The 13,089-nt window shown below is 37.8% G+C and overlaps 1 protein-coding gene across 3 annotated transcripts in view; it reads left to right on the top strand.

The window, feature by feature from the left end:
* Uggt2 (UDP-glucose glycoprotein glucosyltransferase 2) overlaps positions 1 to 13,089 on the top strand; it is a 106,330-nt gene that overhangs the window by 24,096 nt on the left and 69,145 nt on the right. For all 3 annotated transcript variants that reach the window (XM_057786285.1, XM_057786287.1, XM_057786288.1), the window contains 4 exons: positions 586 to 686; positions 3,578 to 3,677; positions 6,871 to 6,931; positions 11,459 to 11,550. In XM_057786285.1, the coding sequence (XP_057642268.1) occupies positions 586 to 686; positions 3,578 to 3,677; positions 6,871 to 6,931; positions 11,459 to 11,550 (354 nt within the window). The remainder of the gene's footprint in view (positions 1 to 585; positions 687 to 3,577; positions 3,678 to 6,870; positions 6,932 to 11,458; positions 11,551 to 13,089) is intronic.

The following is a 13,089-nucleotide window of genomic DNA, read 5'->3' on the forward strand; positions in this document are numbered from 1 at the left end:
CCAAGGATGCATAAGAAGAGTCTTGTGCATTTGCTGTGAGAATATTAGTTGTCTTTAGTTGTAAAATTGTTTCTGTTTTCAAATATAGAAACAATGCTTATAATTTTTAAGTCGTTGAAATAAAAAAGTAGAAGTTGGTAATTCAGCCGGGCGATGGTGGCACATGCCTTTAATCCCAGCACTCAGGAGGCAGAGGCAGGCGGATCTCTGTGAGTTCGAGACCAGTCTGGTCTACAGAGCTAGTTCCAGGACAGGCTCCAAAGCCACAGAGGAACCCTGTCTCGAAAAACCGAAAAAAAAAAAAAAAAAAAAGTTGCTAATTCAATTGTCTTCCTTACACCCTTACAGGTATTATTATAATTGAGAATCCATCCCTCCATACTTTTTGTTTTATGTATATTGAAGGGAGATATATTTATCTTATTCATTAAGTTTGTGTTTATCACTATATCACAATCTATTGTTATCTGAATTCTGAATGATTAACTTCTTTCTAATTAAAGAAAAGAATTTCAAAAGTATATTGCGTATATCACAATTTGTGGTAAATGATGACAATTAACATTACTTAATATTCTTATGCAGAGAAATATATTCCGATCTTAAAGATAATCTGACAGTATTCCAGAAGTACCTGATTGAGAGCAGCAAAGCAATGATGCCTTTGAAGGTCTGGGAGTTACAAGGTACAGTGCTGGGCATGCTTTTAACATTGCCCTTTCTTAGCAGGCCTCTATTCCATCGTGTCTTTCAAGCACCATCTTAATATGATAGCTTTATTGAGACATATAACTGACACGTTATAAGATTCACCCCTGCTAAGCTGTATTGTTGAGTGGATTTTAATGCTTTTTCAGAGTTCTGCTGCAGTTACTACAGCCAGGTTCAGAATATTTCCATCATTCCAGAAACTGTAGTTTGTATTCACTAACAATTTTACATACACACATACTCCAGAGAGTCAAGCCAAGTGTATGAATGGCTCTGGAGATAGAATGATAGGAAATCAGCACTTCTACACACACATGCATGCAGGCACACATGCACACACAGATACATACACAGTATACACATGCACACACAAATACATACACGCAGGCATGCGTGCACACACAGAGATTTACATACACAAATATACACAAGAACACACACAAAGACACACACAGTTTATTTTCCCAATCCCTAGCGATAGGTGAGGAGTTTTCTTTTCAACAATTAAAAGGCTACTCCTTAGAATTTTCTCTAGGTTGAGACTCTGCTTTAGTTTCCCAGCAGCCCAGACCCGAATAATCACATAGAAACTTTATTAGTTATAGTTTGGCCAATAGCTTAGGCATATTCCTAGCTAGCTCTTACATATTAAATTGGCCCATTTCTCTTGATCTGTGTACCAGCACAAAGCTGTGGCCTACCGGTAAGGTTCCAGTGTCTTTCTCCTTCGGTAGTTACATGGCATCTCCCTGACCCTGCCTTCATTCTCCCTGAATTCAATTTAGTTTTCCCCACCTAGCTGTGTTCTGCCCTGCCATAGGCTAAAGCAGCTTCTTTATTAACCAAAGGTAATAAAACATATTCACACCATACGAAGGGGTTTTCCACATCAATTTTCTTGACAAAATGGCATATATAATACAAAAATATTTTACTTTTGCCTGAAATATTTGGCAGAATCATTCATATAAGCTTTCCTATTTCACTTTAACATTTTTAACATTGAGCTTCTGAAGCAAGGTCCTCTCACATGTTATAAAAAATTATTAATTTGATGTGCTAAGTGAGGATTTTTAGTCCACACTAATTCTTATACTGCATCATACACAATCGACTTTAAGTTTATTTAATAGCCCTTTGAAGATCACATAAAACTATGGTAGAATTCACGAGACTATTTAAGGTTCTATAACTTCTGTACTTAACTACCTAATAAGTGGTGTTCTTTCAATTCCTTATGACCTCATTACTTTATAGAGCATCATTCAGCAGGAGGTGAGATCTTAAGTACATATTTATTACACAATCACAGGCTTTTCTTCCTGTGCTGTTGCTATAGCACACAGTGTCATTGTTTCCTTGCCTCCTTGTCCGTCCTCCACTCCCTCCCCCCATATGGTAATCTTGAGAAAGGTGTTGCCTCCCTCCCGTTGTGTTTCCTCATTAGAACAGAGACATTAATGAACACTGATGGTTTCACTGTAGCACTGGAGCTAGAAACAATTGAGGATGCTAAGGAAATCGTAGTGAACATTTATATAGCTGGTGTAAACTCTAGTTCCTTAGACTCTGCCCTCCCCTGGGAGACTACCCTGATGGCATATTTGTCTAGGCTTTGCCTCCACCTGATTGAGATTTGCACATAGATGACATGGAAACAAAAACAGCCTTGTTATTCCAAAGTAGCTTCTTTAACCACTGTTTGAGAAATCAAAGATTCTTCTTCTAGTGAGATGTTTCAAAGCAGCGTAATTAAGTAATGAAAGAATTTGGCTTTAAAATATCTCTCACTCTTGAAAATGGGGTTAAGCTTACTATTTCTAACATGTTTGAAAGTGCCTATGGCCAGCTGCATAGGTTTTCCTTGCAACACAGCTATTACTTCAGGAAAAATAATGCTAATTATCAATTTTAGTTTTACTTCAGCATAAACATATCTAAAGAGATATGATTCTTTAGATATAAGCAATATCTAAAGAGAAAGTTAATGTATTGAGTTAAATCCTCTTTAATAATTATCTTAATAATTGTCTCTTTGGGGTGCCCTTTATCCCCTTTGTTTTTCTTTTTCTTTGTTATTTTAGAGAGTAGATATTGAGCCTGAGTCTAGGGACATTCGTGTGACAGGCCAGCACTCTGTTCCTGAGCTACATCCCTAGTCTTTGTTACTCTTTTAGAACACATTTCTTCTTTAACCATTTCATACCTGGATAGAATGAGTTCTAGTCACTTTGTCTCCCTACCAAGTCTACTGAAGCCCTTCCCTCCTTCTCTCTCTCTCTCTCTCTCTCTCTCTCTCCTCTCTCTCTCTCTCTCTCTCTCTCTCCCCCTCTCCCTCTCTCCCTCTCTCTCTCTCCCCCTCTCCCCCTCCCCCCCTCTCTCTCTCTCTCTGTGTCCATCCGACTAGTTTAATTAGGGTTGTTTGCATGACCATGGGTGATAGTATTTACTAGATCATGGCCAGGTTAGCAGTGGCTGTAGCACTGAGAACTGTGTTGCCTACCCCAGTAGTCGTTAACTTGCCCTGTTTCTCTTCTCATCAAAGCCTTTGTTTGTCATGTATTTCAGTCATCCTAATATAGAAAAATATGGCCTTATGTTTTATGACAGAAGCCAATCATTTGTGTCTGCATGTGTCTTTTTGATATTATTTTAATTTGTGAAAAACAGGTAAGTATTAAATGACTCATTTATAAAAGTCTAAATCATACTCTAATTTAACTTGAGGAGAAGCTTCTCATCTAAATAGAATACAGTCAGCACCCGTGTGACCGTAGGAAGAACGGCAGGGGAGCTGCAGAGTGGGAAGGTCCAAAGCTGTGATATTTCAGCAGATCACCAGTGATTCTGATTTTTTTTCTTCTAGATCTTAGTTTTCAAGCAGCTTCTCAAATAATGTCCACTCCTGTTTATGATGCCATAAAATTAATGAAAGATATTGCGCAGAACTTCCCCATAAAAGCCAGGTATGTTAAGCTCTATTGGTGTGATTATAAGCAGGTCTCTTTTCACTAAGTGAATGCATGAAAACAACTGATTTCCTAACATGAAGATATTCTAGCTTTTCAAAATTTAGGGTTCTTCATTGTTTATCTTTAGTTTTGGGGGTTTTTTTGTTTTGTTTTTTTTTTTTTGTTTTTCGAGACAGAGTTTCTCTGTAGCTTTGGAGCCTGTCCTGGAACTCCCTTTGTAGACCAGGCTGGTCTTGAACTCACAGAGATCCGCCTGCCTCTGCCTCCCAAGTGCTGGGATTAAAGGCGTGCGCCACCACCGCCCGGCTTATCTTTAGTTTTTATTAGAGCAAAATATTGGGTCATATATACATGTATATTGTACTGCTAACAGAACTATTAAATTGGAGGCTAAATAAAAATTATTTTTTAAAATTGTTTTAATAAAAATTATGATTAGGGAAATATTTTTGATCAACAAATAGTAAGAAAATATTTTTTCATTCTTTCATGATAAAAAGTATTATTCTAAACAAGTGATCTGTACCCTCAATATTGCCAAATTATTTTCTTGTGTTTTGGATTTCAAAATTAGTAATCTTTCAAATGTATAGAAAATTTATATAATACCTTTTTCTAGTAAGCTATGTCATTGAAGTGTTTGCAGGAAATATTGGCTACCATTAAACATACTATTCGATATATAATTTATTTGTATATTCATAGTGAACCAGGATACAATTTCAGATTTTGTGGGGATTTGCAAAATAACAAAACTTTGATGAGTATATATTTTGCTTTTTGGTTTTTTTTAATTTTTTATTACTTTATAAATAATACCAAAGTTTCCACTTTTTCCCCTCCTCCCACTTCCCTCCAGCTCCCTCCCTCCTCCTCCCCCCTCCTCCTCCTCCAGTCCTAAAAGAGGGCAGGGTACCCTGCCCTGTGGGAAGTCCAAGGCCCTCCCCACTACATCCAGGCTTAGGAAGGTATGCATCCAAATAGACTAGGATCCCAAAAAGCCAGTACATGCAGTAGAGACAAATCCCAGTGCCATTATCAATGTCTTCTCAGTCTGCCGGAATTGTCAGCCACATTCAGAGGATCCAGTATGATCCCTGCTGGTTCAGTCCCAGTCCAGCTGGCTTTGGTGAGCTCCCATTAGCTCAGGCACACTGTCTCAGAGGGTGGACCAATCCCTTGCGGTCCTGACTTCCTTGATCATACTCTCTCTCCTTCTGCTCTTCAAGTGGACCTTGGGAGCTCAGTCCAGTACTCCTATGTGGGTCTCTGTCTCTGTCTCCATCTGTCACTGGGCGAAGGTTCTATGGTGATATTCAGGATAGTCAGCAGTCTGACTATGGGACAAGGCCAGTTCAGGCACCCTCTCCTCCACTGTCCAGGGTCCTAACTGGAGTCATCCCTAGGGGATGAGTCTGTATTTTGATTAGGAATGACCAAGTATAATATTATAGGTAACAAATGAAATTAAGTAAATAGTTTCATATTAAATAAATATAAACGTATATTAAGAAGAAACACACAAGTCACATGTATATACGAAATAGTACTGCCCTGAGGACTGGGAACAGCTTGTTCTCTTGGCTTATCTTTTTCAGGATCGAGTGCTAAGTCTTTTTTCTCAAATACCATTTTGTCCATTTATTTATAGTTTAAATGAAAGATCCTGTAATGAAGGTTCACATTTGAAAGACAGACAAATGGTATCTGTCAGGCACAAGAGACCCAAATATGTGCTGTGGCCTCTGAAAACAGAAAAATTTGTAATTTTCTTTTTTTAATTGTTTGGGATAGGTTCTTGCTGTGTGGCCCAAGCTGATCTCAAATCCTCTATTCTACTGCCTCATCATCTTTGGTAGGGAGAATTACAAGGCTTCACCATGATGCCTGCTTAAGTGACTGATTACTATACTAATTGTAAAAAATGGGGAGTTTCATTGTGAAATATTAGCATTATGTGCTTTAATAATATCTACACTTCTGACACAGCCACTTTAAATGGAGGAGTGTGAGAAGTTAACACTGTTCATATCTAAAGCATGAAATTGTGTGTGTGAAAATATATACTTAGCCACATGACTTTTAATTAATAGTAAGTTTTGAAATTACCTCACATATAAAGAAGAATAATTTCAATTTTGATAAGACAGTTAACTATCAAATGCTGCACAGTAAGTATGAGCTACCATAGCCCCTAACAGGCTCCACTTTAGAGCATTTTCTTTTATGCATATATGAACAGATATAATAATAACTTTTAGGTATTTTCCAGGTTGAAAACATCTATAGAAAATCTATTTTTAATTCTATCTCTAAGTTAAAAGGAAATGATAATGTCTTCTAGAGTGGCTAGTATGGTTGATGTAGTCATCCCTCCTGATCTCTGGGCACCATATCTGAAAATGGATGAATACATTTGGAAAATACTGAAAGAATCATGGTCTCTTTATTAAACTTGAAAGATAACATATCTATAATTTTTTTAAATAATATAGTATATGAACTATTTATATAAGAGAATATTAGGTATGCTAAATAGTCTATATAGTTGATAATATGCAGGATTATATATGTAGGTTATATGCAATTAAACAGTTTTTTTTTATTTTTTGTTGTTGGGGTTTTTTTGGATTTGTTGGTTGGTTGGTTGGTTGTTTTTTTTTTTTTTCAGACAGGGTTTCTCTATGTAGCTTTGGACCCTGGCCTGGAACTTGCTCTGTAGACCAGGCTGGCCTTGAACTCACAGAGACACAAACCATTTTTAATAATGATTGTGATCACCCACCCCCCTCGTGATTTTTTTGTTTTTATTGGAAATCCAGGAATCAGTCCTCTGTTTATACCAATGGGTGACTGTGTTTTCTATATTGGTTAATACCAGACTAATCAAAATGCTTATGTAATTTGCTGCTCTAGAAACGAAGGCCGTGGTAGATAAGTCATGATAATACTTGGTGCACATTGTGGAAGTCTGTGGAAGTCTGAGTCCTCGTTCCACACGAAGGAAATACAAGGTCAAATAAACATGGTGACATTGTCTGTTAGGCTAGGGGGGTGCCCTCTTGGAGCACTTGGAAACTGAGTGTTTTCTAAAGTGTTGTATTACAATGAGTTAACGATTATTCCTAAACACTTCAGGAAGAATTAATTCTATTCATTGTATTAAGTAATGTATTTATTTTCTCAGATCTCTGACAAGGATTGCTGTAAATGAACTAATGAGAAAAGAAATACAGGAAAATCAAAAGGTTTGCTCTGAATTTCTTAAAACATTTTTATTTACCATATTAATTCACTTTTTCACAAGTTAGATCTTTCATTTTAATAAAGAACAGTATTAGAGCTTTTTAATATTGAAATAGTTGAGAAAAAAAGTAGTGGAGTAACACTGGACATATGAGCACATGCTCAGAAGTCCTTAGCACACAAATAGACTCCAGGTTACTTAGGCTTTGCTGTTGGTGGTGGTGGTTTAGTCTGGTATTGTTTGTACTTGAGATGTTGTTGTTCATTTGTTTGGATTTGGGGCATTTTTGTTTTGTCCTGTTGTGTTTTGTTTTGTTTGCTTGGAAGCATGTTGAGTTGAGTAGCTGGGGAGCTGGAGAAAATCTAGGAGGAATTAGGGAGGGGAAGAATATGATCGAAATATGTTATCTGAAAACACAATGGAAGCAGAAGGAACACTGCCAATTCTTTTTATGAGGTTGCATTTACTCTTATACCCAAACCACACTGTAAGATGCAAAAAAGAAAGAAAATTACAGACTAATGTTCCTCATGAAGATTGATACAAAAATACTCAATAAAACTGACAAACTGAGTTCAAGAGTATTAAAAGAAATTATCCACTATAATCAAGTTGGCTTCATCCCAGAGATGCAGGGATGGATCAATATACAAAAATCTATCAACATAATCAACCAGATAAAGTGAAAAAAAGTAATCACATGATCATCTCATTAGATGTTGAAAAAGCCTTTGACAAAATCCAACACCCCTTCATGATAAAGGCCCTGGAGAGAGCAGGGATAAAGGGACATACCTAAACATAATAAAGGCAATATACAGCAAGCCAACAGCCAACATCAAAGTGAATAGAGAGAAACTCAAAGTGATTCCACTAAAATTAGGAACAAGACAAGGCTAGCCTCTCTCTCCATGTCTATTTAATATAGAATTAGAAGCTCTGGCTAGAGTGATAAGACAATAGAAAGAGATCAGTGGGATACATATTGGAAAGGAAGAAGTCAAACTTCCATTCTTTGCAGGTGATATGATAGTTTACATAAGTGACCCCCAAAATACTACCAGAGAACTCTTACAGTTGATAAACACCTTCAGTGATGTGATGGGATACAAGATTAACTCCAAAAATCAGCCTTCCTATATACAAAGAATAAATGGGTGAGAAAGAAATCAGAGGAATATCACCCTTCACAATAGCCACAAATAACATTGTAGTAATAGGAGCGGCGGGCTACGTTCCTGGTACCTGGCCGCCCCGCACGGCTAGCTTTATATGAAATAATTACACGGAAACTGTATTCTTTTAAACACTGCTTGGCCCATTAGTTCCAGCTTCTTATTGGCTAGCTCTTACATATTGATCTAACCCATTTCTGATATTCTGTGTAGCCCCACGAGGTGGCTTACCAGGGAGATCTTAACCTGCATCTGTGTCCGGTGGGAGAATCATGGCGACTCACTGACTCGGCTTCTTTCTCCCAGCATTCTGTTCTGTTTACTCCACCCACCTAAGGGTTGGCCTATCAAATGGGCCTAGGCAGTTTATTAATTAACCAATGAAAGCAACAGATTAGAAAGAAATCACTCCCACATCATAACATAAAACATCTTGGGGTAACACTAAACAAGTGAAGACCTGTATAACAAGAACTTTAAGTCTTTGAAGAAATCGAAGATATCAAAAAATGAAAAGATCTCCCATGCTCTTGGATAGGTAGTATCAACATAGTAAAAATGGCAATCTTATTTACAAAAAGCAGTCTACAGATTTAATGCAATCCCCATAAAAATCTCAACACAATTTTTCACAGACCTTGAAAGAACAATAATCAACTTTATATGGAAAAACAAAAACCCAGGATAGCCAAAATAATCTTGTACAATAAAGTAACTTCCAGAGGCATCACTATCCCTGACATCAAGCTTTACTATAGAACTATTATAATAAAAATAGCTTGATATTGGCATAAAAACAGAGACATAGATCAATGGAACTGAATTGAAGACACCTAATTTTTGACAAAAGTCAAAATTTTACAATGGGAAATAAAAAGCATCTTCAACAAATGATATACTGGCATACCAACATGTAGAAGAATGAAAATATATCCATATCTATCGCCATGTACAAACTTTAAGTCCAAGTAGATCAAAGACCTCAACATAAATCCAGCCACACTGAACCTCATTGAAGAGAAAGTGGGAAGTAGCCTTGAATGCATTGGCACAAGAGATCTCTTCCTAAATATAACACCAGTATCACAGATACTGAGAGCAAAAATAAATGGGACCTCCTGAAACTGAAAAGCTTTTGTAAGGCAAAGGGCATGGTAAATAAAGACAAAATGGCTGCCTTTATAATAAAAGATCTTCACCAACCCCACATCTAATAGAGGGCTGATCTCTAAAATATGTACTAAAGAAACTAGATATCAAAATACCAAGTAATCCAAATTTTAAAAAAATGCAGTACAGATCTAAACAGAATTCTCAACAGAAGAATCTCAAATGGTTGAAATATACTTAAAGAATTGTTCAATATCTTTAGTCAATCAGGGAAATGCAAATCAAAATGACTCTGAAATACTGTCTTACACCTGTCAGAATGGCTAAGATCAAAAACACTGATGACAACTTATGCTAAGGAGGATGTGGAGTAAGAACATTCCTCCATTGCTGGTGGGAGTGCAAACTTGTATAACCACTTTGGAAATCAGTATGGTGGTATCTCAGAAAATTGGAAATCAATCTACCTCAAGACTCAACATTACCACTCTTGGGAATATACCCAAAGGATGTATTTTCATACCACAAGGACATTTGCTAAACCATGTTCTTAGTAGCATTATTTATAATAGCCAGAACCTGGAAATAACCTAGATGCCCCTCAAGTGAAGAATGAATAATGAAAATGTGGTATATTTACACAATGGAATATTGAAATGGTAAAAGAAAATCTTGAAATTTGCAGGCAAATAGATGAACTAGAGAAAACCATCCTGAGTGAGGTAGCTGAGAGACAGAAAGACAAATATATGTGCTCACTCATAAGTGGATATTAGAAATAAAGAAAATGATAACCAGGCTACAGTCCACAACCCCTGAGGAGCTAGGTAGCAAGGAGGATCCTAAGAGAGACATGCATGAATGCCCCAGGAAAGGCAAATAAGAATTCCTGAATGCGGAGCTTGGGAGGAAGGGAGAGAGGAGTGAAGGGGAAGGGAGGAGAACATGAGGGAACAGGAAATTGAGCTGGCGGAGAGACAAAAAGGGGGGGTCATATGGAAAAACCTGGTGCTAGGAAATATCCAGGAATCCACAAGGATGACCCCAGCTAAGACTCCAAGCAATAGTGGGGTCGGTGCCTGAACTGGCCTTCCTCTGTACTCAGATTGATGACTACCTTAGCTGTCATCATAGAACTTTCATCTGAAGATGCAGAGATCACAGCTAAGCACTGGACCAAACTCCTAGAATCCAGTCATAATGGGAAAACCCACAGAGACAGCTGACCCGAGCTAGTGGGAGCTTGCGACTCTGGACTGACAGCTGGGGAACCCACCTAGGACCAAACTAGGCCCTCTGAATGTGAGAGACAGTTGTGTAGCAGGTCTTTTAGTGATGTCTAAAGGGCCTGTACAAGCTTACATCCCACCAGCAGTGCGGAAGTGTTCCCTTTACCCCACATCCTCTCCAGCATTAGTTGTCATCATTGTTTTTGATCTTGGCCATTCCTAGAGGTGTAAGATGGAATCTCAGAGTTGTTTTGATTTGCATTTTGGTGCTGGGTTTTTATTAATCAGACCAACTAGAACTTGTGGAGCAGACTTTGTACTTTATAGTTGGTGTCAGGGAGGGACAGAGCTACAAATGACAACAGACTTCTCAAAAAGAACATTCAACATGAAAAATCAGTTGTACATGTGGAATATTCAAGGTGAAAAGGTGGTCTTCAGGTAGATATGTACATGCAGGTGACAAGGAACAGTGGACATGAATTCAGAGAGTTACTAAGGAGTCAGCTCAGGGTTGGGACACCTACCTTGCATATGTCTGTGCAAGGTTTTGCCTTTGATCTTTGCAGGACCACACACACACACGTGCATGTACACACACACACATGTGCATGCACACACGAAAAGGCAGAATTCACTCCCAAAGCACTTCCTGAGGCATTCTTAAGAAATTTCATAAAGCCAATAACTAACTGAAGGTACTTCAGCCAAATAATTGACTATTGTTCTTATTCAAGAATCAATACTAGCCGGGCGGTAGTGGTGCACGCCTTTAATCCCAGCACTCGGGGGAGGCAGAGGCAGGTGGATCTCTGTGAGTTCAAGGCCAGCCTGGTCTACAAGAGCTAGTTCCAGGACGAGAACCAAAAGCTACGGAGAAACCCTGTCTCGAAAAAAAAAAAAAAAGAATCAATACTATACATTCAAGAACCAATACTGTACATCTATATATTGTAGTTGGGCTGAAATATTGATCACTATTGTTGGCTAGCTGTTACTTTGCTTTCTTCCAAGGACCTACGAGACAGATTTGACATTAAGCCAGGTGATGCTCGTCTATTTATAAATGGCCTTCTTATTGACATGGATGTTTATGATCCTTTTAGGTAAGTGTTACATTTTTAATCTAAATTATGATTTATATAAAGATAAATGCTGTGTTTCCTGAACACAGCATTTGTCAAAGTGAAAAACCAAATGACTTAAATATAACATATTTTGACACAGAATTGTGCACATTTATGGTTACAATGTGATATTTTGATATATGCATATAATGACTAGCATTTCTGTCACCTCAAGCATAATTTATTCATATTCAGAACATTAAAATCCTCTTTTCTTTGTGTTTTGAAATACACAGTCAATTGTTGTCCACTGTAGTCCCCATTCTGCTGTAAACATTTTCTTAACGTTTCTTGGTACCTGCTCTCCCTCCTCTCTGTCCCCTTTCTCTTACATGCAATGTTTCTTAGTGTGTTCTTCTAAAATGTAGTCATACATGTTGTCCTCAAATTCAGACCTGGAGAGATCTTGGTGATCGGGTGACTGGTAAACTTACTCTGTCATTATCTAGACTGCCTTTCATTTAGCACGGGGTTAATGTTTAACAGGGGTGTTCTTCCAGAATGCACTGAACGGATAGAATGTTGGGCACCATCAGTTTCTTGAGGCAAACAGAATTAGTAACCAAAAGTAATCTGAGGTAGAATTAGGAAGTCCTTCGCTACAGTGGCCACTCACCTGTAAGTTAAAGTCATGGGTCAGACAGAAGGGTAGTAGACGGGATTTCTGTTATTCTTACCAGAGAAGCATAAAACTATTCTTAAAAGTTGATTCCTGAAACTTATAAGTTTATGTAGCACATTAATTCAGTCATTCAATTTTGAAATCAAAGAGTGTGCTATTATTAAACTGAAATTTAAAAATTTGTAAAATTTGTTTCAGATACATTTTATTAACAGCATAGGAAAATGCAGATCCCTTATAGGCCACCCACCTACCCACTCCGTGTGTGTGTGTGTGTGTGTGTGTGTGTGTGTGTAAGAAAGAGAGAGAGGTTCTTCAAGGAATTCTGAATCCTGACTCTTCCCCGGTAATTAGTGACCTGCGTCTGTCATAATCCTCTTTCTCAGTGATGTGCCTACAGGCTGTAGCACCATGGCTCACTTAAAGGCGATGCAGGAATTGTGTGGAGAACTGAGAACTCTTAAGGTGAACACGGGATGCACAATAAAGTCAATGTAAAGGGGTATTTGAAGAACAGGAAGGGGAGAGAGGAGAAAACAGATTAAGGAAAATGCCCAATTACAGAGACATAGAAGGGAGAGACTACTATCAACTTCACAATTTTTTCTTTGAGTGGAGAATGAGGAATTACTATGACCCAATAGCTTTATCTTTCTTTGTTCCTTTTTGTAGAACTTTTTCTTTTTTAAATATATTTTTAAGTGAGAGAATTTCATCCCTTTTCCTCACTTTCACCCTCCAATCTCACCCATGTAGCTCCCTCCCTGACTCTCGTAACTCCCCCTCAAGTCAATGGACTGCTTATCTTTGATCATTATTGTTTTATATATTTATGTGTGTTTATGTGTGTGCAAATATGCAAATACATCATGCTCAGTTTGTTTTGGTTGTGTGTG

The sequence above is a fragment of the Chionomys nivalis genome, chromosome 12, assembly GCF_950005125.1.
Source record: "Chionomys nivalis chromosome 12, mChiNiv1.1, whole genome shotgun sequence".
Lineage (NCBI taxonomy): Eukaryota > Metazoa > Chordata > Mammalia > Rodentia > Cricetidae > Chionomys > Chionomys nivalis.